Genomic DNA, 25,934 nt, shown 5'->3' on the forward strand with positions numbered 1-25,934 from the left:
TACGTGCCACCCCACAGTGTTGGAAGATGTGCTCAGAATGATGTCGCTGCAAATGATAATTTTTCCCATTTGCTTTCTCAACATCTGGGAATCTGCTAATGGGCATTCTTTTTGGTCCTGGTCTGCGGGTGTGTTCTACTCCCTCTTTACTTCTCCATGGCCAGATTTGTCAAGCTCCTCTTCCTGGATCATCTCACATAGAAAATACTCAAATATGCAGCATTAGTCAATTATTATAGGTATGCCAGGATACTTACTCTACAAGAAATTTAGCTATTCGTTCCACAGAATACTTATTGAGAGCTTGCTATATGTCAGGTACTTAACATATGCCAGGTTGTGTTGTAGGCATTTGAGTTATATTAAAAAATTATATTTAAAAAGATATAATAAAAATTATATTAAAAAAATAATCCTTGCTCTCATGGAGCCTGCATTCTAATTTGTGGGGGACAGTAAATATAATAAGTAAACACATGGTCTGTTGGAAGGTCAAAAGTATTACAGGGGAAAAAAGACTAGGAAATTAGGGAACTTTGGGAATGTCTGAAGGCTGTCATTTTATTTTATTTTATTTTTTTATTTTTTTTAAAGATTTTATTTATTTATTTGACAGAGAGAAATTACAAGTACACTGAGAGGAAGGCAGAGAGAGAGAGAAGGAAGCAGGCTCCCTGCTGAGCAGAGAGCCCGATGTGGGACTCGATCCCAGGACCCTGAGATCATGACCTGAGCCGAAGGCAGCGGCTTAACCCACTGAGCCACCCAGGCGCCCCTGTCATTTTATTTTTTATTTGTATTTATATATGGGACTTGTGGGCCTTGAGCTCATGACCCTGAGATCAAAAAGAGTTGCATGCTCTACTAACTAAGCCAGCTAGCTGCCCCTAAAGGTTGTCATTTTAAAGTAGTGTATAGTCTACTGGGTATTTACCCCAAAGATACAGATGTAGTGAAAAGAAGGGCCATATGTACCCCACTGCTTATAGCAGCAATGTCCACAATAGCCAAACTGGAAAGAGCCGAGATGCCCTTCAACAGACAAATGGATAAAGATGATGAGGTCCATATATAAATGGAATAATACTCAGGCATCAGAAAGGATGAATACCCAACTTTTGTATCAACATGGAGGGGACTGGAAGGAGATTATGTTCAGTGAAATAAGTCAAGCAGAAAAAGTCAATTATCATATGGTTTCACTTACTTGTAGAACATAAGGAATAACATGGAGGACATTAGGAGAAGGAAAGGAAAAGTGAAGAGGTGGAAATCAGAGTAGGAGATGAACCACGAGAGACTGTGGACTCTGAGAAACTGAGGTTTTTTGAGAGGAGAAGGGTGGAGGGGATGGGTGATCCTGGTGGTGGGTAATTAAGGAGGACATGTAGTGCATGGAGTACTGGGTGTTATATGTAAGCAATGAATCTTGGAACGGTACATCAAAAACTAATGATGTGTTGTATGGTGACTAACATAACACAATAAAAAAAAAAAGTAGCATATAGTAGGGAAGCCTTTATTGAGAAGGTAATATTTGACCAAGAACTTAAGGGAGTTGAGTGTTGACCATGTAAATATCTGTGGGGAGAATATTCAAGGTAGAGGAAGCAACTAGTACAAAGACCTTAAAGTAAGCGTCTTTCTATATTAGCAGAATAGGAAAAAGGTAAAGAGATATGAGGTCAGAGAGGTAACTGGAGGCGTGAGGCCATTTGTAGGGACTTTGACTTATAATGTAAGGGAAATTGGGAGCCATTGTAGATTTTGAGCAGAGTATTGATGTGGTAAGACTCTTAATTAAAGTTGCCATGCTAATAATCGACTGAACAGCTTTGCCACATCTACTGCAGTCAGCAGTCAGACTTGGCATTCCAGAAAATGTCGACATCACTGTGAAGGGATGCACAGTTACTGTGAAAGGCCCCAGAGGAACCCTGCAAAGGGACTTTAGTCATGTCAGTGTAGGACTCCATCTCCTCGGAAGGAGAAAGAGGAGGCTCTGAGTAGACAGATGGTGGGGAAATAGGAAAGAACTGGCTACTGTTCACATAACCTGTAGTCATGTACAGTATATAATCTGGGGGACAGGTTGCTCCTGGCTTGCTCAGTCAGTAGAACATGTGATTCTTGACCTAGGGTGGTGAGTTTGAGCCCAAAATGGGTTTTAGAGATTACTTTAAAAAACAAAACAAAACAACATGATCAAGGGGGCTACGCTAGGCTTCCCTTATAAGATGAGGTCTTTGTATGATCACTTCCCCATCAATATTGTTATTCGGGAGAATGGTTCTTTTGTTAAAATCTAGAATTTCTTGGATGGAAAACACATCTGCGGGTTTGAATGAGGCCACGTATTGTTTGTTCAGTATCTCAAGTTCAGAAAGATGAGTTAATTCTTGAAGGAAATGACATTAGACTTGTATCAAACTCAGCTGCTTTGATTTAGCAAGCCACAACAGTTAAAAACAAAGATATCAGAAAATTTTTGGACAGTATCTATGTTTCTGAGAAAGGAAGAGTTCAGGAGACTGATGAATAAGATCTAAGTTGTCCAGCTACCTCAACAGCAAGATGCTGGATGATTTTTCAGACTTATTTGTGGTATTTTATTTTTTTAAAAGATTTTATTTATTTGACACACACACAGAGAGAGCTATCACAAGTAGGCAGAGGCAGGCAGAGAGAGAGGGGGAAGCAGGCTCCCTGCTGAGCAGAGAGCCCAACGAGGGCTCCATCCCAGAACAAAGACCATGACCTGAGCCAAAGGCAGAGGCTTTAACCCACTGAGCCACCCAGGTGCCCCCATTTGTGGTATTTTAAAGATGGAATAAAAACTGTATTGATTGGCATTGATGGGGCTGCTAGAATGAGCAGGGAAACCAGTTAGGAGGCTATTGTAATCATTTAGGTGAGATGTGGTAGCTTAAATCAGGGTGGTAGCAGTGAAAGTGGTAAGAAATAGTTACATTCTGCATATATCTTGGAGAGAGAGCTGAAGTCAGGGTTAACTAGTTTCTGGCCTAAAAACTGAAGGGATGGAATTACCTCAAACAGGTAACTGAGATGAGGAAGGCTGAGGGTGGATTGGGAAAATAGCTACACATGAGAAGAAAACAACTTACGGAAGAACAGATACAGAATTTTTTTTTTGGTATTTGTAATTCATTTTTGTTTGTTTGTTTGTTTGTTTTTAAAGATTTTATTTATTTATTTGACAGACAGAGATCACAAGTAGGCAGAGAGGCAGGCAGAGAGAGAGAGAGAGAGAGAGAAGCAGGCTTCCTGCGGAGCAGGGAGCCCATGCGGGGCTCGATCCCAGGACCCTGAGATCATGACCCGAGCCAAAGGCAGCAGCCCAAACCACTGAGCCACCCAGGCGCCCCTAATTCATTTTTGTTAAACAAAAAATTTGACCTGAGAACTTTTTAAATCTGTAAATTGGCAGAGGTTGTTCACCTTTGAGAAAGCACTTCTGCTAAACATCAGAAGTATTTTTCTTGACTTACTTGGGTAAGTTTCCTTCTGTCCATCAGTAAGTGGTTACATCAAAGTCTAGGCATTATAAGTCTAAAAAGGAAGTAATATCTTGATAGATAGAACTTTTAAAACATTTTGTCATTCAAGTATGACATACAGTGAAGTATATTAAGTGAGCAGCTAAGTGAAGTTTTTGTTTATTTGACAGACAGAAAGCACAAGTAGGCAGAGAGGCAGATAAAGAGAGAGGGGGAAGCAGGATAGAGCCCAACTCGGGGCTCTATCCCAGGACCCTGAGATCGTGACCTGAGCCAAAGGCAGAGGCTTAACTCACTGAGACACCCAAGCACCCCTCAGTGAATTTTTATGTATTAACACACTCATGTAACTCTCATCCAGAGAAGATATAAATATTTCCAGCACCCCCAGAAGGCTCCTTCATGCTCTTTCCCAATCAGTAGCACCTCTACCCAGGTAACTAATATGCTGAGTTCTGTCACCATAGATAACTTTTGGATCAGCATACCTTTTTTTTTTTTTTTTCTTTTGAGATTTATTTACTTTAGAGAGAGAGAGAGCATGCCTGCATGCTTGCAAGCAGGGGGAGGAGCAGAGAGAAAGGAAGAGAGAGAGGAGCAGACTCCTGCTGAGTGCAGAGCCCATCTCAGGTCTCTGTCTCAGGATGCTGAGATCATAACCTGAGCCGAAGTCAGGAGTGGACACTTAACCTACTGAGCTACCCAGGTGCCCCTGGATAAGTATATCTTCTAAAATTAATGTACCTCTGATAAAAAGCAAGTCCAAAACTGCAATCACAACTGCACCTGCTTCTGTCTACCTTGGGGGAATTCTGGAGAGTGATGCTGTGGTGTGGGGACATTGAGCTTGACAGAAAAGTACTACATAAAGGAAGGCTATTGCATATTTATTCTAAAATCACGTGTACAAAAGCCAGAATAGCTGCTGTACATTTCCACGATGACTTGTAATTACTGTGGTACTATTTGCTTCATAATTTGGATGTCTTTTTTTAGAAAATATTTTGTAAAATCTAGATAGCTTCATTCTTTTTCATTACATCTTCATATATATTTTTTTTTTGGCAGCCTAAGCTGTTTTTTGTTACTTTTTATAAAGTTAACAGTGCATATAATCATGCTTTTCACTTTATTGGAAAATTTTAGTTTTCACACTTGGTAGAAAATACCAATTTATTTGTAGTATTTATGGAATTATATATTTTATTTGAAATTCCATATTCCAAGGGGAAAGAATCAGCAGATATTGGCCTTATAAGTATCCTTGAAATGTTTTACAGGTGATGATGAGCAGTCTACACAGATGGCTGCAAGTTGGGAAGATGAGAAAGTGACAGAAGCATCTTCAGACAGTTTTGTTGCTATTAAAATCGATACCAAAAGGTTTGCTTATAAAAGTATTAATTTTTAAAGTATTATAATAATTGTCTTTTGTGATTTATGGTGATACTCTTAGACTTTAAGAATGTTGATTTTTCTGTAAGGCATATTGGGGACTTAAATTCTGATTGCCATTTTCCAAATACATCATGGTATCTTGCTGAAAAACTTTAAGTTCTGCTGGTCCACCAAACAACAATGTGACGTGTACTAGGAATGCAAAGGAACTGTGATCCTCAGCTTCTAAGAACTTAGAAGTAACTGTAAATTATATATCAGTTATCTCTGAAAGGTTGACCACTCTTTTGGATCCTATTTTTAGGAATGAAGCTGTTTACTTCAGTGGGAGTAAGGACTTTTTTAGGTCCCTCACAGTACTGGTTATCTGCAAGTCTCTTATTTGTCAATCCATTCCTTCTATCCCCAACCCTACTTAAAAATGTCTTTTTTTTTTTTTATTGTAGAAAATTTCAAACATACACAAAAGTAAGTGAATAGTATAATGAACTCCCATGTACTTGTCAGCTACTTTGGTAATTATCAATTTTTAGTCAGTCTTGTTTCATCAGTACCATGACCCATTTCCACCCATCCCATATAATTTTGAGGCAAATAGTCTTCGTGTCACTTCATTGATAAATATTTTAGTATGTCTCTGGAAGATATATTTTTTTAACATTAATCTAAATTTAGTATGTGAAAAACTAAATTTCTTAACATAGCTATAATACTAAAAAAAAATAATAACTGTTTCTTAATAGCAGATATCCAGCTACTGTTCACATTTTCTGTTGTCTTATCTATGTCAAAGTTGTATTCTAAATTTATTATAGTTTGTTTGACACAGGATCCATCAAGGTCTACACATTGTGATGTGTTGACCTCTCAAGTCTCTTTTAGTCTGTAGACTCCCCCCCCCCCTTTTTTTCTTTGCAGTTAATATTTTGGGGAAACTAGGAGATTCATTCTTTAGTTTCCTGCAGTATGAATTTTGTTGACTGCATCCCTGTTAGTGTTACCTAGTTTGTTCCTCTATCATCTATTTCCTGTAAATTGACAGTTGGATTCAGGTTAGATTTTTTTTTTCCATGATGACTACTTCATAAATGGTGGTATGTCTTCCATTCTTCCATTAGAAGACATATAATGACTTGTTGTCTTTATGATGTTAGCAGCAGGCATCAATGATCAGTGCCTAGAAACAGTAATTCATTAGCAGCTATAAAATGGTATTCCTGTCCTTTGGATACTGATAATATCAGAATGAATGAGTGATGGTTAAAAATTACTGTCAAGATCAAAATAATTTGCAATTTACCTGTAAGTTAGTAGGGTTTTTAAAAAAATTTTTATTTATTTAAGTAATTTCTACATCCATGGTGGGACTCAGAACTCATGACCCTGAGATTAGGAGTCACATGCTCTTCTGACTGAGCCAACCAGGTGCCTCAGTTTGCAAATTTTTCATTAAAAATTTTTTAATATAAAAATGTCATAAAACAAATCATAGTGGTTTGCCTCACAGTAGGAATTGTTGAACTATGTATTTATTGAGCTGTAATACTTTAAAAAAAAGAATCTTACCATTTTAATGTATATCCTATCATTTATATTATCCATTATTTCCAGAAGCACCAGTAATGGCAGGAGGAATATAGGGGTATATTGGAAACATGGAAGAAATGAGAATATCAGGATTTTTTTTTTTTTGAGAATATCAGGATTTTTATACAAATTTTTATACAGGTTATACACAGACTGATGTAACTACCAGTTTTTCTTTTGAGAAAAAGGAAGGGGGATAGAGGAGGGACAAGAGGGAGGGGGAAAGAGAATCACAAGTAGGTTCCATGGTCTGTGAGGAGCCCATTGCAGGACTTGATCTCACATCCCTGAGATCATGCCCTGAGCCAAAACTAAGAGTCGACGCTTAACCAACTGAGCTACCCAGGAGCCCTGTATTTAACATTTAAAAAAATAAATTTATTTTTTTTCTTTCTTTTCTAAAAACAAATTTCTAAAATCATTTGCAGGAATACCGTGTGTAGTGATGTTTCTTTATGGACTGTTTCTTTATGGACTGCCTGCTAATAGAATCTAATATGATGAAAAGTTAACTTTATTTACTATATAAAAATTATGAAATTAATGTTCTTGTAGTATTCTAGTGTGTATTTATTTATGGAGATAGCCCATGTTGAAAATAAACTGTTACAGAATGCATCAAAAGTTTACATTGGTGGGGCACCTGCCTGGGTAGCTCAGGGATTTTAGGGTGCCACTCTTGATTTCTGCTCAGGTCATGATGTCAGGGTCCTGGGATAGAGCCCTGCATTGGGCTCTGTACTCAACAGGGAGTCTACTTGAAGGTTTTTTTTTCCTCCTCTCCCTTTGCCCCTGCCTCCCCTTAAAATAAATAAAAATCTTTTTTTTAAAGTTCACTTTGGTTATTTTTGGGAAGATAGAACTCTTGGTACTTCTTTTCTTTATACTTTTCCCATTCAGTTTTCAGATGATTTTATGGTAATTATGGTTTATATTCAGAAAATGAAACAATTTTCTAATTCTTGGAAATACTAATTTGATTCTTGGTATTACTACTCTACATTGATTAGTATGTCTTACTTGTATCAGAATGTAAAGTCTCACTTTATCTCTGTCCCTAACCACCTAGTTCCCCTTCTCTGGAGTGACCAAATCAGGAAAATATATTTCCCTCCCCTCTCTTACATTCTTGTTTATTATCCTCTCTTTTTTACAGAAGTGGTAGCATTTTGATATACCTTTTTTCTGTCTTTTTTTAAGACTGCTTAGTTAATTTTTACTAGTGGATACTTAGGTTGTTTTGAAATATTAATACAAAGTACTGTATTATCATTTGCACAGGTAAATCATAAGCATTAATATTCTGTTGTTACAAGTTAAGATATTGTATTCAGGAATACTTGATGCTTAGGAAGCAACATGGCAGAGACCTACTTGATTTTAGTCATCAGATCCGGCCACCAGTTTGTGGGTTCCAGGAATGAATATAATCTGAAAATTATAAAACCAGAAAAGGTCTGTAAAATAAGAATTGTACTTTTCTCCTTCCATCTGATGAATATGAAAGAAATTAGTGCTTCAAAAAATCATTTTAATGATATCAGTAAATTTTTATGAAACAACTGAGTATTGGGGAAATGCATATATCTAGTGATTTTCTGTTTGGTTTTGTTTTACAGTGAAGCCTGCCTACAATTTTCACAAATCTGTATCCTTTCAATAAAGAATTGGTTGGACAGATATTTTGCTTGAGGAATTGCCTTTCTTTTGGTTAATTCATGACATTTTGAAATTAATCATTTTTATTTAGGAACTCTTGCATTCTTGTTTATGGGAAATTTATACTACTAAGTGTTCTTTGAGATAATACATTGTAGCAAAGGGGATCATAGGGATCCCTATTGTAGCAATGGGGATCATATTTACTATCAATGTCTGGAAAGCAATATGGGACAGTTTGGTTGGAATGTTAGAAGAAGCTGTCAAGCTGCAAGATAGATGTAGAAGTTACAAAAGAGGAGAATGTAGTGGATGATCCCCACTCCGTTATACAATACAGATAAATCATTAGTTTATCACATGTATGACAAGCATAATGATAAGGTAGTTGAAATTAATTGGTAAACATGTTAGCTGGTAACATTGTGAAATTCACAAAGACTTGTTTTGCTTTGTTGTCAGTAGTATTTCATGAAATTATCCCCTTGTTTTTCATGAATTGTTAGACTTAATTAAATTGTACAGATCCTGTAGTGTGTGTTCCATCCAGTTTCTTTATCGGAGACAGTGGAATTCCCTTGGAAGTAATAGCAGGAAGTGTTTCTGCAGATGAACTTGTTACCAGAATTCACAAAGTCCGGCAGGTGAGAAAGAACAGAATTTCTTTTTTATAAACATGGGAAAATGGTGTGTCAGAAACTTGACATTGGAGTATTTTTGGAGCTGTCTGTATAACCAGGAACTTGCCATGCCATTAAACTTTAAAGGTAGTAAATATTTTCCTGGATTGATTTTGAATATAGCATTGTGAAGTTATAAGTACCTGAACCTAATGAGTGACTTCTTACTCTCCTTTTTTCCTCCCTCAGTCAACTACTAATAAGCATCACTATTACTTTGTTGCAAGAGAAAGGTTTCACATTAAGGTCCCAAACTGTATTGCTTGACACATTTTAAGGAATTTAGTCAGTTTCTCATTAGTATCCCCTTTGGGCAAATGGCTAAGATAGCTTGAAACTTTTTTCCTTGAACAATTTGAAGGAAAATCCGTGTGCTTTGAAAATCTTTTTATGCTCTTGTCACATTGTAGTTGAATTCTACAGTGTGATTATGCCATGTTTAGGATTATACAGTTTATATTCATCTATTTAGAAGGTTTAGTACTTTTCCCTCTTATGGAGACAGTTGGCTTTTATTTTGGCATCATCTGCCAGGTAGGTTTAGATTCTTACCTATTTATTAAATTCCAGTGTATTTTTGCCCTAGATGCACTCATTAAAAGGTGAAACATCGGTGGCAAATGGCAGCCAGTCAGAAAGTTCAGTCTCTACTCCACCCACCTCGTGTGAACCTAACAACACTTCTGAAAACTCTCAGTCCAGAAATGCGGAGCTTTGTGAGACACCACCCACTTCTGACAGAAAGTCAGATTCTGCAACAGGTAATTTTTAGTGTACCCTTTTGGGTATAGGTAGAAGTGCTCCATCATTTTGTTTTAAAGGTCAGGGATTAATACCCTTAAAAAGAAAAATACTGTTTCTCCTCTGTCATATTCATTTAACTTAAGACTTAAGGGTTGTCTTAAATACATGTGTTGGTCTGATAGTCGCAGAAGAGAATGAAGTCAGTGAATATGCCTTTCAAATCCAAATAGGCAACAGTCCAGAATAGTTGAATTGTAATTTCTTTTACTGTGCTATATTCAGGGACTGTTATTATGACACTTAACAATTTTATAAATATCTTTCCAGCCAGAGGATTTTGAAAGGTTGAAATGAACTAATGTATTTGGAATTGTTTTTATGACCTGTAATATGCTATACACATTTAAAAAATAGTATTTGCATTTTTAGAGATTAGAATTAAAGGTAACTGTAAAATTGTGGAAATAAGAGATGTGATTGCAGAGGGGTTGATAGAAAAAGGCAAAAGAGAAAATTTATACCATACATTAGGGATTTGTGTTCAAAGATGCTTGGTGTAAAATATCTTTGTATTGGGCAACACAGAGTTATATAAAAAGTTAGAAGTTAGTAGATTAGTATCCTAAAAGATAATTCTACTCTAGCTGAAGTTATATGTAACAAGTTTTGAATATTTGAAGAATAGCTGCCAGGTCCCCTCTCAGTAGTCTCATTTTGAGGTTTTCATCTACAGATCGCTTAGGTTCTGGATGCACACAAAACTAGGGAATGCTATAATGAATGTAGCCCATATAGCTGTATAGCAGGATACTTAACTTTTACATTTACTTGGATACTTATCATTGCCAAATTCTTTGTTCCCTTTTGAATATGTTTTCCTCTGGTATTGTTTTTCCTCACCTGAAATACTTCCCTTAGCATTTCTTTTCTTTCTTTTTTTTTTTTAAAGATTTTTTTTTTTTTTATTTGATACAAAGAGAGACAGTGAGAGAGGGAACAAGCAGGGGGAGTAGGAGAGGGAGAAGCAGGCTTCCTGCTGAGCAGGGAGCCCAAAGCGAGGCTTGATCGCTGGACTCTGGGATCATGACCTGAGCTGAAGGCAGATGTTTATCGACTGAGCCACCAGGCACCCCCACCTTTTTTTTTTTTTTAAGATGTATTTATTTATTAGAGAGGGCACTCAAGTGGAAGGAGGGACAGGGTGGGGGAGAATTTTCAAGCAGACTCCCTGCTGAGCGTGGAACCCAGTGCAAGGCTCTGTCTTACCACACATGAGAATATGACCTGAGCTGAAATCAAGAGTTAGACATTCAATGACTTAGCCACCCAAGTACTCCTTGCTTAGTATTTCTGATTACTCAGGTCTTTTGGCAAAATAATTCCTTTGTCTCTGAAAAATGAAAGTGTCCGTTTTATCTTTACTCTAGAAAGATATTTTTACTAGACACAAAATTTGGGGTTTACAGTTATTTTTTTCAACACTTTAAGGATCTTCTGGGCTCCATAGTTTTCTGATGAGAAGTTTCTGTTGATAGCAGTGTTTCCCATATATGGAATATATTGCTTTTCTCTCTGCTTTCAGGATTTTCTCTTTCTTTGGCTTTTAGCAGTTTGACTGTATTCTGCTTTTTCTTTGTGTTTATTTCTGCTTGGGGTTTGCTGAGCTTCTTAAATCTGTAAATATATGATTTTTGCTAAATTTGGGGAATTTGGAGCCATTATTTATTGAAATATTTTTCTCTTACCTTGCTGGAAATAATTGCAGATATGTTAGGCTTCTTGATATTATCCCACAGATTCACATTTTTCTTTTTTTTCCCCTCTTATTTAGATTGGATAATCTTACTGATCTGTAAGTTCACCGACTTTTATCATCTTTCTACTCTTAAGCCCATCTAATGAATTGGTTTTTTTTTTTTAATTTTTGTTTTAAGATTTTTATTTTAAGTAATCTCTGTGTCCACTGTGGAGCTCAGATTTAAAACCCTGAGATTAGGAGTCATATTCTCTACTGAGTTAGCCAGGTACCCCTACTGAATTTTTATTTTTATTTTTATTTTTTTTGACAGAGATCACAAGTAGACAGAGAGGCAGGCAGAGAGAGAGGAGGAAGCAGGCTCCCTGCTGAGCAGAGAGCCTGATTCGGAGCTCGATCCCAGGACCCTGGGATCATGATCTGAGCTGAAGGCAGAGGCTTTAACCCACTGAGCCACCCAGGCACCTCTTGGTAATAATTTTTAAGTTAACTTTTTGTAATAGACTTTCAAAATATTTTTTATGGTTTTATTTTTAGAGAGAGAGAACTCGCACAAGTCAGGAAGGGGAAGAAAGAGAGAGAATATTAAGCAGGCTCCATGCTCAGTACAGAGCCCCATGTGGGGCTCGATCTCACGACCCTGAGATCATGACCTGAGTCAAAATCAAGAATCAGATGCTTAACCAACTGAGCAGTTCTATGTTTATAGCAAAATTAAGAGGAAGGAACAGATTTCCTCTATACCTTCTGGCCCACTATATACATCCTCCACCAAAGTGATACATTTTGTTAAAACTAATGAGTCCACATTTGACACATTATAATCAGGCAAAATCCATACTTTACATTAGAGTTTTCTCTTGATGTTAATACATTCTGTGAGTTTGGACAAATGTATTATGACATGTATCCATTGTCATGGCATCAGTATAGAACAAAGTATTTTTACTAGCCCTAAAGGTCCTTTGTGCTCAGCCTATTCATTCTTACGGATTTTTTTAGTCTTCGTAGTTTTTGCCTTTTCCAGAGTGTCGTACAGTAGTCTTTTCAGATTGGCTTCTTTCACTTAGTAATAGGCATTTAAGCTTCCCTCGTGTCTTTTCATCACTTGATAGCTCATTTCTTTTAGAGCTGAATGATATTCCATTGTCTAGATGTACCACAGTTTATGAATCTGTTCACCTACTGAAGAGTCATCTTGGTTTCTTCCAGGTTAGCAGTTATGAATAAAACTGTAAGCATCTGTGTGCAGGTTTCTGTGTTTACATAAGTTTTTTTGACCTGAGTCAAAATCAAGAATCAGATGCTTAACCAACTGAGCAGTTCTATGTTTATAGCAAAATTAAGAGGAAGGAACAGATTTCCTCTATACCTTCTGCCCCACTATATACATCCTCCACCAAAGTGATACATTTTGTTAAAACTAATGAGTCCTTGGGTAAATACCAAGCTCCTGATAGCTGGATTGTGCTCTCAGGAAATGTTTAGTTTTGTAAGAAACCAGCAAGCTGTCTTCCAAATTGGCTGTACCATTTGCAGGTAAAATTATTTTGGATTTTCTTATTCTTCCCTCTATCTCCTCCTCCTCTTCTAACTTTTTATTTTGAAATAGTGTGACTCATAGAAAGTTAAAGTAGTTATACTCAGTCCCGGTGTACCCTTTACCAACATTTTATTTAATTTATCTTTTAATTTATTTGATTTTCCTTTACCTCATTAAGTTATAATAGCTCTGTCTCATCTCAGGATTGCCCTTTTTTTGTCTTTTCTCCTGAGAATGGGTCACATTTTCCTTTTGGGTTGTGTGTCAGGAAATTTTTGTGTCTTGTACATTGGTACAGACACTTTGGATTCTGTTAGTGTTGATGCTTTTGTTTCAGTAGACACTTACCTTACTTCAACTCAAACTCTGTCTTATTGAAGTGTGAGGTGTGAGTAGAAGCTCTAATCCCAGTTCTTTGTGGGTTGTTTTTTTTTTTTTTTCACTTTGTTATGGGAAATTTCAGACCTCTAGAAAAGTAGAGAAAATAGTATAAGAAATCCCATGAACTCATTGCCTTTAGGAGTCTTCAATTCCTACCAACTCATGGCTGATACTGTTTCATTGGTGTCCCCTATTCCTCATCTCTTTGTAACTTATTATTTAAAACAAATTTTGGGCATCATATAATTTTATTTTAAAATATTAGTATGTAAAAGATGAGAACTTTATCTACCTGTCTATAGTAGGGTCCATGCCCAGTGTAGAGCCCAACTTGGGGCTTGAACTTGTGATGCTGAGACCAAGAGTGAGTCACTTAACTGACTGAGCCATGCAGGTGCCTGTAAAAGATAAGAACTTTAAAAAATAACCGCAAATTGGTATCCCTTATGAAACATAGAAAGTTGAACAGTAATTCCTATTTATCATTATTTATCTAGACAATATTTACATTATACTAAATTTTTATTTGTTTGGAGTTCAGTATATTGTTGCTGCTTGATGAGTCTCCTTTTTTCTTTTTCTTTTTTTTGAGTGTTTTTTTTCTTTAAGATTTTACTTATTTGAGAGAGAGATAGCGAGAGCAGGAACACAAGCAGGGGGAGTGGGAGAGGGAGAAGCAAGCCTCCTGCCGAGCAGGGAGCCTGATGTGGGGCAGACGCTTAACTGACGGAGCTACCCAGGTGCCCCTTGAATCTTAGTTTTCATTTCATAAATAGATTCCCATTCTCACTGATTTTTTTTCTGTAGCTTCCCACAGTCTGGATTTTGCTGCATTCTTTTTTTTAAGTTTGTATTTTAATCACCCAGTGCTCATCACAAGTGCATTTCTTAATTCCCATCACCTATTTCATCCATCCCCCCACCCATCCACCTCTCCTCTGGTAACCATCAGTTTTCTATAGTTAGAGTCTGATTCGTGGTTTGTGTCTGTCTTTTTTCTCCCTTTGCTTATTTGTTTCGTTTCTTAAATTCCCCATATGAGTGAATTCATTGGTTTTTTTCTTTCTCTGACTGACTTATTTCATTTAGCATTATACTCTCTAGCTCCATCCATGCAGCTGCAAATAGCAAGATCCCATTCTTTTTTATGACTGAATAATATTCCTGTGTGTGTGTGTGTTTGTGTGTGTGTGTGTAAACATATATCATCTTTTTAACAGTGCATCAGTCAGTGGACGATAGGCTGCTTCCATAATTTGTCTGTTGTAAATAATGCTGTATAGATATTGGGTTGCATGTATGCCTTTGAATGAGTGTTTTTATGCTCTTTGAGTGCACCAGTGGTGCAATTGCTGGGTCAATAGGATAGTTCTGTTTTTAACTTTTTGAGAAACCTTCGTACTGTTTTCCAGAGTGGCTGCACCAGTTTGCATTCCCATCAACCATACAAGAGGGTTTTCCTTCCTCCACATTCTCTGCAATACTTCTGTTTGATTTTAACCATTCCGGCAGGTGTGAGGTGATACCACACTGTAGTTTTGAGTGACATTTCCCTGATAAGTGATGATGAGCATCTTTTCATGTATGTGTTAACCATTTGGATGTCATCTTTGGAGAAATGTCTGTTCATGTCTTCTGCCCATTTTTAAGTTGGATTATTCATTTTTGGGGTGTTGAGGTTTTGTATTAAGATTTTTTTTTTTTTAAGATTTCTATATATTTTAGAGCACATATGAGTGGGGAAAGGGTGGAGGGGGAGGAGAAGGGGGCAGGAGAGGGACAAGCAGACTCCCTGCTGGACACAGAGCCCTGTGCAGGACTGTATCCCTGAGACCGTGAGTGCTGAGACCCCATCCACCCTGAGACCATGACCCAAGCCAAAATCAAGAGCTGGACACCCAACTGACTGAGCTACCTAGGCACCCCTAAGGTTTTATTTTTAAATAATCTCCATACCCAGTGTGGGCACAAACTCAAAACCACAAGATTATAAAGTCTTCTTTATAAGTCTTCACTGAGTGAGCCAGCCAGTTGCCCCATGGGTGTTGAATTTTTGTTAAGTTCTTTATATATTTTACTTACTAACCCTTTGTCGGATATATCATTTGCAGATATCTTCTTCCATTCTAGAGGTTGCCTTTTAGTTTTGTTGATTATTTACTTTGCTATGCAAAGTAGTCCCAATAGTTTTTGCTTTTGTTTCCCTTGCCTCAGGACAAGGATCTAGAAAGATGTTGTTATAATTGATGTCAGAGAACCTACTGCCTGTGCTCTCTTCTAGGGTTTTTATGGTTTCAGATCTCACATTTGGGTCTTTAATCCATTTTGAGTTTATTTTTGTGTATAGTGTGAGAGACTGGCCCAGTTTCATTCTTTACATGTAGCTCTCCAGTTTTCCCAGTACCTTTTGTTGAAGATTCTTTTTCCCATTACATATTGTTTCCTGCTTTTTCAAAGATTAATTGACCATATAAGTTGTAGCTTTATTTTTGGTTTTCTGTTCTGTTGATCTATGTGTCTATTTTTGTGCCAGTACTGTACTGTTTTGTTTACTACTACTTTGTGATATAACTTCAAGTTTATAATTGTGATGCCTCCAGCTTTGCTTTTCAAGATTGCTTTGGTTGTTTGAGACTTTTTTGTGGTTCACAAATTTTAGGATTGTTTGTTCTAGTTCTTTGAAAAATGTTGTTAGTGTATTAAATATGTAGATTACTTTGGGTAGTATAGACTTTTTTTTTTTTTAATTTTTTTTTAAAGGTTTTATTTACTTATTTGCCAGAGAGAGAGATCACAAGTAGGTAAAAAGAGAGGGAGAAATGGGCTCCCTGCTGAACAGAGAGCCCAATGTGGGGCTCGATCCCAGGACCCTGAGATCATGACCTGAGCTGAAGGCAGAGGCTTTAACCCACTGAGCCACCCAGGCGCCCCTAGTATAGACGTTTTAACATTACTCGTTCTTCCAGTCCATGGGTGTAGCATGTCTTTCCATTTCTTTGTGTCCTCTTTACTTTCTTTTATCAGTGTTTTAGTTTTCAGAGTACTGGTCTTTGACCTCTTTGGGTAGGTTTATTCCTAGGTATCTTATTATTTTTGGTCTAGTTGTATGTGGCAATGTTTTCTAATTTCTCTTTTTGCTGCTTCATTGGTGTGTAGACATGTAACATTACTGTGCAATGATTTTGTTACCTGCGACTTTACTGAATTCATTTATCAGTTCTAGCTGTTTTTTGGTGGAGTCTTTTGGGTTTTCTCACTATAATATCTTTCATCTGTAAATAGTGAAAGTTTTACTTCTTCATTGTCAATTTGGATGCCTTTTATTTCTTTTTGTTGTCTCATTGTTGTGGCTAGGACTTTCAATACTGTGTTGAATAAAGTGGTGAGAGTGGCCATCCTTGTTTCGTTCTTTACCGTAGGGAAACAGCTTTTTGTTTGTTTGGGTACATGAATATTTACAATTATTTTCTTGTTGGATTGTCCCCTTTCTTATTATATAGTATCCTTCTTTGTGTCATTATAGTCTTTGTTTTAAAGTCCGTTTTGTCCAATATAAGTATTGCTACCTAGCTTTCTTTTGACATTCATTTGCATGGTAAATGTTTCTTCATCCCCTCACTTACTTTTTTTTTTTTAAAGATTTTATTTATTTATTTGAAACAGAAAAACAGAAAAACTATGAGCAGGGGGAGGGGCAGAGGGAAAGGGAGAAGCAAACTCCCTGTTGAGCAGAGATATCACAAGTAGGCAGAGAGGCAGGCAGAGAGAGAGGAAGGGAAGCAGATTCCCCGCTGAGCAGAGAGCCAGATGCGGGGCTCGATCCCAGGACCCTGGGATCATGACCTGAGCCGAAGGCAGAGGCTTTAACCCACTGAGCCACCCAGGCGCCCCTTAAGATTTTATTTTTGAATAATTTCTGTACCCAATGTGGGGCTCAGACCTACAACCCTGAGATCAAGATTCACACACTCCACTGATTGAGCCAGACAGGAACTCCTTAATATTTTTTCTCTCTTACTATATTTTACTATTTTAATCGCAGCATGTCTTGTGTGGATCTGCTTTTACTGATTTTGTTGGGGATCGTCTGTGCATCCTGGATCTGGACATTTGTTTCCTTCCCCATATTTGGGAAGTTTTCAGCTGTTAATTTCTTCACATAAATTCTCTGTTCCCTTTTCTCTCTCTCCTTCTTCTGGGACCCATGTAATACGAATTTTATGTTTGATATTGTTATTGCGTTCCCAGTCACTTCTTGTTTTGCATAATATTTTTTCTTTTTTGCTCTTGTTCAGTTTACTTTCCATTACTCTTGTCTCCTAAGTCATTAATTCATTCCTCTGCTTCTTTCAGTGTGCTATTCATTCCATCAGTTGTGTTTCTCATTTCGTTTATTGAGCCATTTATCTCTGCTATGTTCTTTCTTTCTTTTTTTTTTTTTTAAAGATTTTATTTATTTGAGAGCATGCGTGTGCACATGAGTTGGGGGAAGGGGAAGAAGGAGAAGCAGACTCCTTGCTGTGCAGCAAGCTCAGTGTAGGGCTTGATCCCAGAACTCTGAGATCATTACCTGAGCTGATGGTAGCTGCCTAACTGACTGCGCCACCCAGTTGCCCCTCTGCTATGTTATTTCTTACCTCTGTGTTCATTTTCAGTGATGTCCTCTACTCTTTCCTCAAATCCAGTAAGTATCCTTATGATCATTGCTTTAAATTTTCCATCAGGCATATTGCTTATATCTGTTTTGCTTGGATCTCCAGCTGTGGTCTTGTCCTGTTTTCCATTTGTGACAAATTCCTCTGTCTTCACTTTTTGCCTAAGTCTCTGTGCCTGTTTCTCTGTGTTAGGAAAGTCTGCTACATTTCCTGTTCTTGAGGGTAATGGTTTAACGAAGTTGAGGTCCTATAGTGCCCTGCAGTGTAGCGTCCTTTGTTCCCCAGGGCCTGCGCTTCTGGGAGTGTGTCCAATGTGTGCTTCGTGCACTCTGCTGTTGTCTCCTGGTTGCTTTATGCTTCAGGCTAGTTGTCTGCAGATGCTCTCTTTGTTTCTCTGTCTTTTGCAGATAGTGTTTGGTTCCTGGCCAGAAAGTGATGCGTTTTAACTAGGTGTGCCCTGGTCTGCTTCTGAAATGAGACCTGTTACCACCGCTGCCAGAATAGAGGCCTCACTATCCTCTGGGATTAGGGATTATGCTCTGTGAGCAGGGATTTGGCCTGGTCTTTTGGGGAGGAGGGCTCATCATGCCCAGACTGAGGCAGATGTGACTGGGAAGAGTAGTTTTTCCAGAGTGTGACATGGCAGGGCTTGTTGAAAGCAAGTTAGGTAGCCAGTCTGGGTGCTGTGCTGCTTCCCGCTTATGGCTCTGTTTATGCTGAGGGGTGAAGGAGAGAAATGGCACTGGCCAGTTTGTTTGTTTCTGGAGGGATCTTTCTGTCAGTACTGCTTCTCTGGGATATAATCTGAGATGAGCACCTAACCTCCCTACTGGGACTCCAGGTACTATTTAGATCACTGTTTCCATGCTGAGTATCTGTGGGCTCTTGGCCCTGCCTTTTCTCCAAGAGCAGGCCCAGTGTCCTCTGAACTCTCCCAGAGCCAAACACAATGACCTTTAAAAACTCCAGGCTTTAAGCCCTGCTGGTTGGAAGAATTCATGAAATTTGGACCCTTTTGCTTTCCAGGCCAGTTGCTGTGTGGGTTCGTTTTCCCTGTGCACTCTCTTGTCTTGTTTGTTTCTCACCCTTTCTCTTCCACCACAGTCCTCTCTCCACCTCAACTTCCATGATTTGTTTCTCTTCCGAAGTGTGTGTCTGCATTTACTACCTTCTTCGATGTGACTTCTTTTCTGCCTTTAGTTGTGGAGTATGTTCTGCCAGTCTTCAGGTCAATTACTGGTGTATTTAGGATAAGTTGATAGTTATGTATTTGTATTTGTGGGATGAGACCAGCCTAAGGTCCTACTTCACCTCCATCTTCCCCTCCACGTGAACTTTGCTGCATTCTTAGGGTATTATGTAAATATTCTTCTAAGTTGGTAGTTAACATTACAGGCTTGATCAGATTTAGGTTCATTATATATTATTTTTTGGCAAGACTGCTTTGTAAGTGGGAGATACATTATGCCTAATTATCCAGTTATGTTTTTAAACCTGAAGTTAGAACTTCTAATAAATTTTCATTATGTTTGGGTGTTTATCGTTGTTTTAGCTTAAAAGTTTTTTGGAAATCTGGAACATTTCATTCATTGATTACCTGTTAAATATAAGCTCATATAAGCTGTTTCATGCATAAAGTTATAAATGTATATTCCATACTCATAAGTCATTTACACAATGCCAAAGACAACTCTGCCATGCCATTGGAATTCTTACTGTATATGACATCTATCCATTTTTCTTTGTTTTTAGTCATAAATCTAACTGTATTGTTGTTCAGCACCTTTTTTTTTTTTCCAACTACCTGCAAGTTATCTTCCAAAGTTCTGTTAAGTTTTTTGCTATATTAAGGTATGAATGTCCTTGGCATTAATTTAATTTACTAATGAAATTGATTTATTTCCAATTGAACACACACTGGATGCTAGTGGTTAACCACTTCTTTTTTTTTTTTTTTTTAAGATTTTATTTATTTATTTGACAGAGAGAAATCACAAGTAGATGGAGAGGCAGGCAGAGAGAGAGAGGGAAGCAGGCTCCCTGCTGAGCAGAGAGCCCGATGCAGGACTCGATCCCAGGACCCTGAGATCATGACCTGAGCCGAAGGCAGCGGCTTAACCCACTGAGCCACCCAGGCACCCGGTTAACCACTTCTTATTCAAGGGTTGCATTTAGTGATGTGCCAGTAAATATTAAAGAAGAGGCTCTGGCGGGGGGGGGGGGGAGGTGTAGGGTGGTGGGGAGCCCTTGCTGGGAGTATTTGCTAATTTCCAAGGTGTACTATTCCTACTATGGCTGATTTCACACTACCTAGGTGATGCCACTGAATGTAGAGGTAGGGATAGATGTGCATCATCAGCTCTGCTTATTCTCGTATTCCCACCACCAGTGTAATAGCTGAAGCACTTAGTTTGTGCTATCTTTGTAGAAGTCTAAGCTTTTTATGTGAATTAACATACATTAACATAACAATTCTATGAGGTTACTGTTCTCATTATACAGATAATACCCAGGTTAAGTAATTTACTAAAGTAATAGGATAAGATTTGAATCCAGATTTTGTTGCTTCAAGGTCCTTACTCTTTCAAAGATCAGAAATGTAAAGAATCAAGTAAGTTGCACGTGGTAAGGAAGACAATGACAGAGGTTCTAAAGGGAAGTACCAAAAAATAGCTGTTCTCTACAAGCCAAGTAGGAAATTCTGGCCTTAAGGAAATTTTTTTTTTCTTTTTTAAGATTTTATTTACTTTTTTTTTTTTTTTTTTTTTTGAGAGAGAGAGCACAGAAACTGGGGAAGAGCAGAGGGAAAGGGACAAGCATTTGTTATGCTGAGTGCTGAGCCCACATAGGGCTCCATCTCATGACCCGGAGATCATGATCTCGGGTTATGAGAGTCAGATCAAGAGTCAGATGCTTAACTGACTGAGCTACCCAGATGCCCCAGGAAATTTTTTAAAGTATGTGGATCTTCCTTGATTTATGATTGGGTTACAGCCCGATACATCCATTCTAAGTTGAAAATATTGTAAGTCAGAAACGCATTTAATACACCTAAATTATTGAATATCATAGCTTAGTCTAGCCTACCTTAAACATCCTCAGAACACTTACAGTAGCCTACAGTTGGGCGAAGTCATCTAACACAGAGCTTGTTTTATAATGAACTTACTGATGTAACTTACTGACTACTGTAGTGAAAGTGAGAACAGAATGGTTGTATGGGTACAGAATGATGTAAATGTGTTCTTTTTCCTTGTGATTTTGTGGTTGACTGAGAGTTGCCACGGTCTATCAAAGGCAGTAGCTTAGTGCATATCTGTAGCCTAGGAAAAGATTAAAATTGGAAGTATGGTTTCTAGAATGTATATCACTTATATACCATCATGAAGTCAAAAAACTATAAGGCAAACCATAGTTAAATTGGGGGCCATCTAGTACTAGTGTAGATACAGATAGCTTCGTTAAGGAATTACTCTGGTTTGCAAAAACAGATCACTTGAACCTGTGTTAATTCTAGAGTGATACCCAGGATCAGACTTTGCCTCTAGAGCTTTACATGTGACAGTGACTACTGTAGTGGACAGCATAGATACTGAACAGCAATGCTCTAGAGTAAAGCCTACCCATGGTCAGTTATGCTTAACTCTACTTTTGTTATCGTCCCCTCCTGCCAGATTAATACTTTTTCATGTTTTCTCTTTGATCCTGACTTTGGTGGCCCTCAACAGGGTAACTGCTTATTTCCCACTTATATATTGTTGTATCCAGATCCAAATGCCAGAATTAGGAATTGCTCATTCCTTCCTTCCTTCCTTCCTCTTTTTTTCTTTTCCCTCCCTCCCTCTCTTCCTTCCTTCCCTTTTTCTTTCCTTCCTTCCTTTCTCTATGTCCAGTATGGGGCTCAAACTCACAACATGGAATCGCATGACCGAGCCAGCCAGGTGTCCCAGTAATCACTCATTTCTTTTCTTCTCCATTATTAAGAAAAATTTGTAATGTTTAAGAAGATTAACAAATATAATCCAAAATATTTATACATTTTAAAAATTGGCATTAAATACAATATTATTCTTCTTTCTTTTTATTAAATAATTAAGGAGGAGAAGGTTCAGGCCATGCCAGTCCATCTCAGGATCCTGGTGGATGTTCAAATCAGAAATCTCCGGAGGACCTCACTGTCAGAGTGGAAAGGTTTGCTCTTATTTTTGCAAGTAATATTTTTAAGAGAGAGTGGTTCTCAGTTATTTCATTAATTTGAGTAAAAGTTAAAATTACACAAATGAAGTTTCAGAATTTTGGGCTGAAATTTTTTATGGGCCCAGCACTTCCGCTGCGCTACTCTGCTGGGTTGAAATTTTTTATTACCTGGCCAATTTGTATCCATAAAAACTATATTCTACAAGTAAAGTTAGGTATCTTTGAAGTCATCAGTCACCTTTAGGTTTGATCAGCCCAATAGTCTCTTTTTCACTGGTTTTTGATACATGTGTTTTTCTGTCCATTACTTCTGCTTTTAACTCTCTGTGCCATAGGATAGTAAGTTCCCAATGGGACGAACTTCAGCTACTTTTATGATTGTACTGAGCCTTGGTTTTGCATAAGTGGGTGTCTGTTAAGTGTCATATGTTACTGGTCTAATAATCAGGTACAGATTTCTGACTTTTTGTGGTTTGTACTTTAGTATTTTTAATAATACAGAAATTTCCAAACTAGAGCCCTTTATAGTATGATTCTTAAGTTATATGAATTGTATATGGATAAAGCAGGAATATTTTTTAATCTTGACCTAAAACAACTTAGCGAGGTTTTTTTGTTTTTTGAAGATTTTATTTATTTATTTGACCGAGAGAGAGCGAGTGAGAGAGGGAACACAGGCAGGGGGAGTAAAAGAGGGAGAAGCAGGCTTCCTGTTGAGCAGGGAGCCTATTGGGGCTTGATCCCAGGACCCTGGGATCAGGACCTGAGCCAAAGGCAGATACTTAATGACTGAGCCATCCAGGCACCCCACAACTTGGGGTTATATGGAAGTTAAGAAAATTTTTTAGACTTGAGTTTCTTGTTTACACAGATGCCATAGGGGAACAAGTTTCAAAATGATTACTAACATTGGGTATTTGGTTTTGCTCATGACTAAGAATCAGCTTTATTTCAGCAAAACCTGGATTCTGATGGTTCTTTGTAGGTGTCTGGGCAGGGCCAAGATCTTGAGTTAAAAGGATAGATTTGCTCACAGCGGTAAGAAGTGGTGTAGCAGAGAACCAAAGTTCCCAATGATTCATCCTCTTTGTTTCATTCTGTTTTGCTAACACCAAGTCCACTACTGGGTATCTTTATTTGCACCACATTTGGGAAGTGACAATAAAAGATCAGAAAAGGATTTGGAGACTTGGAGGGAATGAAAAGACACACAGCGGGTAGCCTTGTAGGGTGGCTTAAGTGCTATTTAATGGCAATGTGAAAGGGAATTTGCTGTTGTTTCATAATAGCTTCCATTCTTAAGAGAGTGTCTGCCCCTTTCTGCCTGCATGGTACTATAGCTTAACAATAACCCACAACCTTCCGACCAACTCTGCATGGTACTACAAACAAAATAATATACCATCTTTAATTAAAAGAGTTACATATAGTGATGGCACTGGTGTATATGTGTTAAATATAGTATATTGAGTCAGATAAAGACAGTTTAAGACATAGAAGAATATGTTAATATTATGGAAGGGAAATTAGGGACTTTTTTTTTTTTGCTTTGTTTTGAAGTTGCCAAACTGTCTTCATTGAGCATAAATTATTACTTTTATAATTAGCATATCAGGACAGAGTGGGTCTACAGGTTGTTTGAGATCCTTAAACTGAAAAAAACTTTTAAAGCACTCTTAGAGATACATACATGTGTATTTTTTAAAACCATATACCGTTAGAACCCGTTACATGAAATGCATGTGGGCTAGGGCCTTTTAAAAGAGTACTAGTATTAAAATTGGATGAAATGTTGGCATACTTGCTAATGAAACAGTTTTTATTGGAAAGTAACTGTTCTGTTTAAACAACTTTTGAAAAATCCACGTCATATAATTAAAACTATAAAAGCATTTCGAATTGGTGCTGAGATTAACTTATCAGACTCAGCTACCCAGTAGGGCCTAGGTCCTAATAGATTAGTTTCCTATTCTGTGGTCATATATTTTATTCATCTGAGTTGTACCCAATTAGGAATTTTGTTTTTTTGTGGAATTGGTTTCATTGACAGTGACAACTAAAAACAACATCCTGTATAGTATTCCTATCCCAAATGACATCTTAGCTCCTCATTTATACCCTTCAGGTGGCCTTCATCTCCACCATCCCTTGTTATAGACTCTGTAGTGCTTTTATGCCTTTGACTTACCCATCAGCTGCAGGTTATTCTACACTGAAACCCTAATGTGCTGTTAGTTTCTCGGTCTCATAGAACTGACCTGTGGTGCTTTTTCACAGCCCAGATAAATTTGACACATCAAATACCTGTGTATAATCTGATATTTATAGAATTTTGTAATACCAAGTTCTATAAAGCAAAATATATACATTTTTTTCCTCTAACTTTGATGGTATTTTAAAATTTCTGTCCTACAGACTAAAAAACTCAGCCTTAAAATTTGGAAGGTCGGGTTATTAAATATTAGGATTCTTGTCATCCTCTCAAGGTATAACATTTGTTTCCAGAGATCAAGTTTCTGTACTTGGAAAGACTAAGTACTTCTACTAGATCTTAGGCTTTTCCTCATCTGGCTTCAAGGATTTTGTTAGGGGAAATGTCACTAAATCAAATTGATGTCACCTCAGAAACATCCTATCCTATACATATTAAGAAAAAAATCTATCTTAAATAGTCTTTTCAAGGAAGTAAACTTGATTTTTTTTTTTAAGAAACAGATTGATTTGTAATTGTGAGATCTTATGTAATCTGTGAGAAATTAAGTTTTGCTTAATATTAAACTATATATACAGTTTTATTTTCAAAGCTAAAATTTGTGAAATTTGAATCTTCTTTGTTTCTTTTAATTAATCTCTATGTCCAATGTGGGGCTTGAACTCGATGACCCTGAGATCAGGAATTGTATGCTCTACCGACCAATCCAGCCAGGTGCCCCTGAAAGTTGAATCTTTTAGCGACTCACACAAAAAGATACATCTTTTAGTTAAATTTCGCTTATGTTTTTATGTCATTATGTTTAAAAATTGGTAGAATCTTTGGGAAAGATAATAAAGATATTATCAAATAATTACTGTCAAGGAGTGCCTGGGTGGCTCACTGTCTGCCTTCAGCTCAGGTCATGATCCTAGGGTCCTGGGATTGAGCCCCATATTGGGCTCCCTGCTCAGCAGGGTGCTTGCTTCTCCCTTTCCTTCCCACTCATGTTCTCTGTTGCTATTTCTGTCTCTGTCTCTCAAATAAATAAATCTTTAAAAAAAATTGTACCAATGAATGCCAACCTTTACTTGGGAAAAATTACAAACCTCAAAAGTTGAATAGTATAATGACTTTTTTTCTTCTTTTTTGCCAACTTATTTGAAAGTTGCAGGCATCATTTCATTTTACCCTAAATACTTCAGTGTATATCTCCTAAGAATAAAAACATTGTCTGATATTTTATCAGCTCTGAGTGGGGACTGCAGTCTAGGAAGGGGCCTGGGAGTCTCTGCCTACTGATTCACGCCCTACCTTTTCCTTCAGACCAATGAACACAATTTAGCAGTAGATTCCTGGATGCGGCAGTCATGAAACAGTTGGTCTTTCCGTCATTGAGTAAGATGCAATGGGCTTTTCAACTAGATTAGAACAAAATAGCATCTGTTTTTCTCAGAAGAGAATTCTGCAATTCACCAATTCTGGTGGGGTGTAATTAAAGACATTCAGATATTAATATGATCCCATTGTCACACTCAAATTATAAATACATGATACAGTAAGATTATCTGATAAGCGGTCATTCAAATTTGCCCAGTTACTTCAATAATGTCCTTTATAACTTT

At 37.5% G+C, this 25,934-nt stretch overlaps 1 protein-coding gene and 1 long non-coding RNA gene across 4 annotated transcripts in view; both read left to right on the top strand.

Annotated features, from left to right (window-relative positions):
- Window positions 1-25,934, top strand: part of UBXN4 (UBX domain protein 4) — a 58,693-nt gene that overhangs the window by 6,115 nt on the left and 26,644 nt on the right. For all 3 annotated transcript variants that reach the window (XM_082689331.1, XM_082689330.1, XM_082689332.1), the window contains exons 2-6: window positions 4,799-4,901; window positions 8,123-8,151; window positions 8,688-8,806; window positions 9,429-9,603; window positions 22,019-22,112. In XM_082689331.1, coding sequence (XP_082545457.1) covers window positions 4,822-4,901; window positions 8,123-8,151; window positions 8,688-8,806; window positions 9,429-9,603; window positions 22,019-22,112 — 497 coding nt within the window. In that variant the 5' untranslated portion in view covers window positions 4,799-4,821. The remainder of the gene's footprint in view (window positions 1-4,798; window positions 4,902-8,122; window positions 8,152-8,687; window positions 8,807-9,428; window positions 9,604-22,018; window positions 22,113-25,934) is intronic.
- LOC309843686 lies at window positions 581-3,249 on the top strand. Its single transcript, XR_014300278.1, has 2 exons — window positions 581-777; window positions 2,119-3,249. It is a non-coding gene; the product is annotated as an uncharacterized lncRNA (long non-coding RNA).

The sequence above is a fragment of the Mustela nivalis genome, assembly GCF_964662115.1.
Source record: "Mustela nivalis genome assembly, chromosome: 11".
Classification (NCBI taxonomy): domain Eukaryota; kingdom Metazoa; phylum Chordata; class Mammalia; order Carnivora; family Mustelidae; genus Mustela; species Mustela nivalis.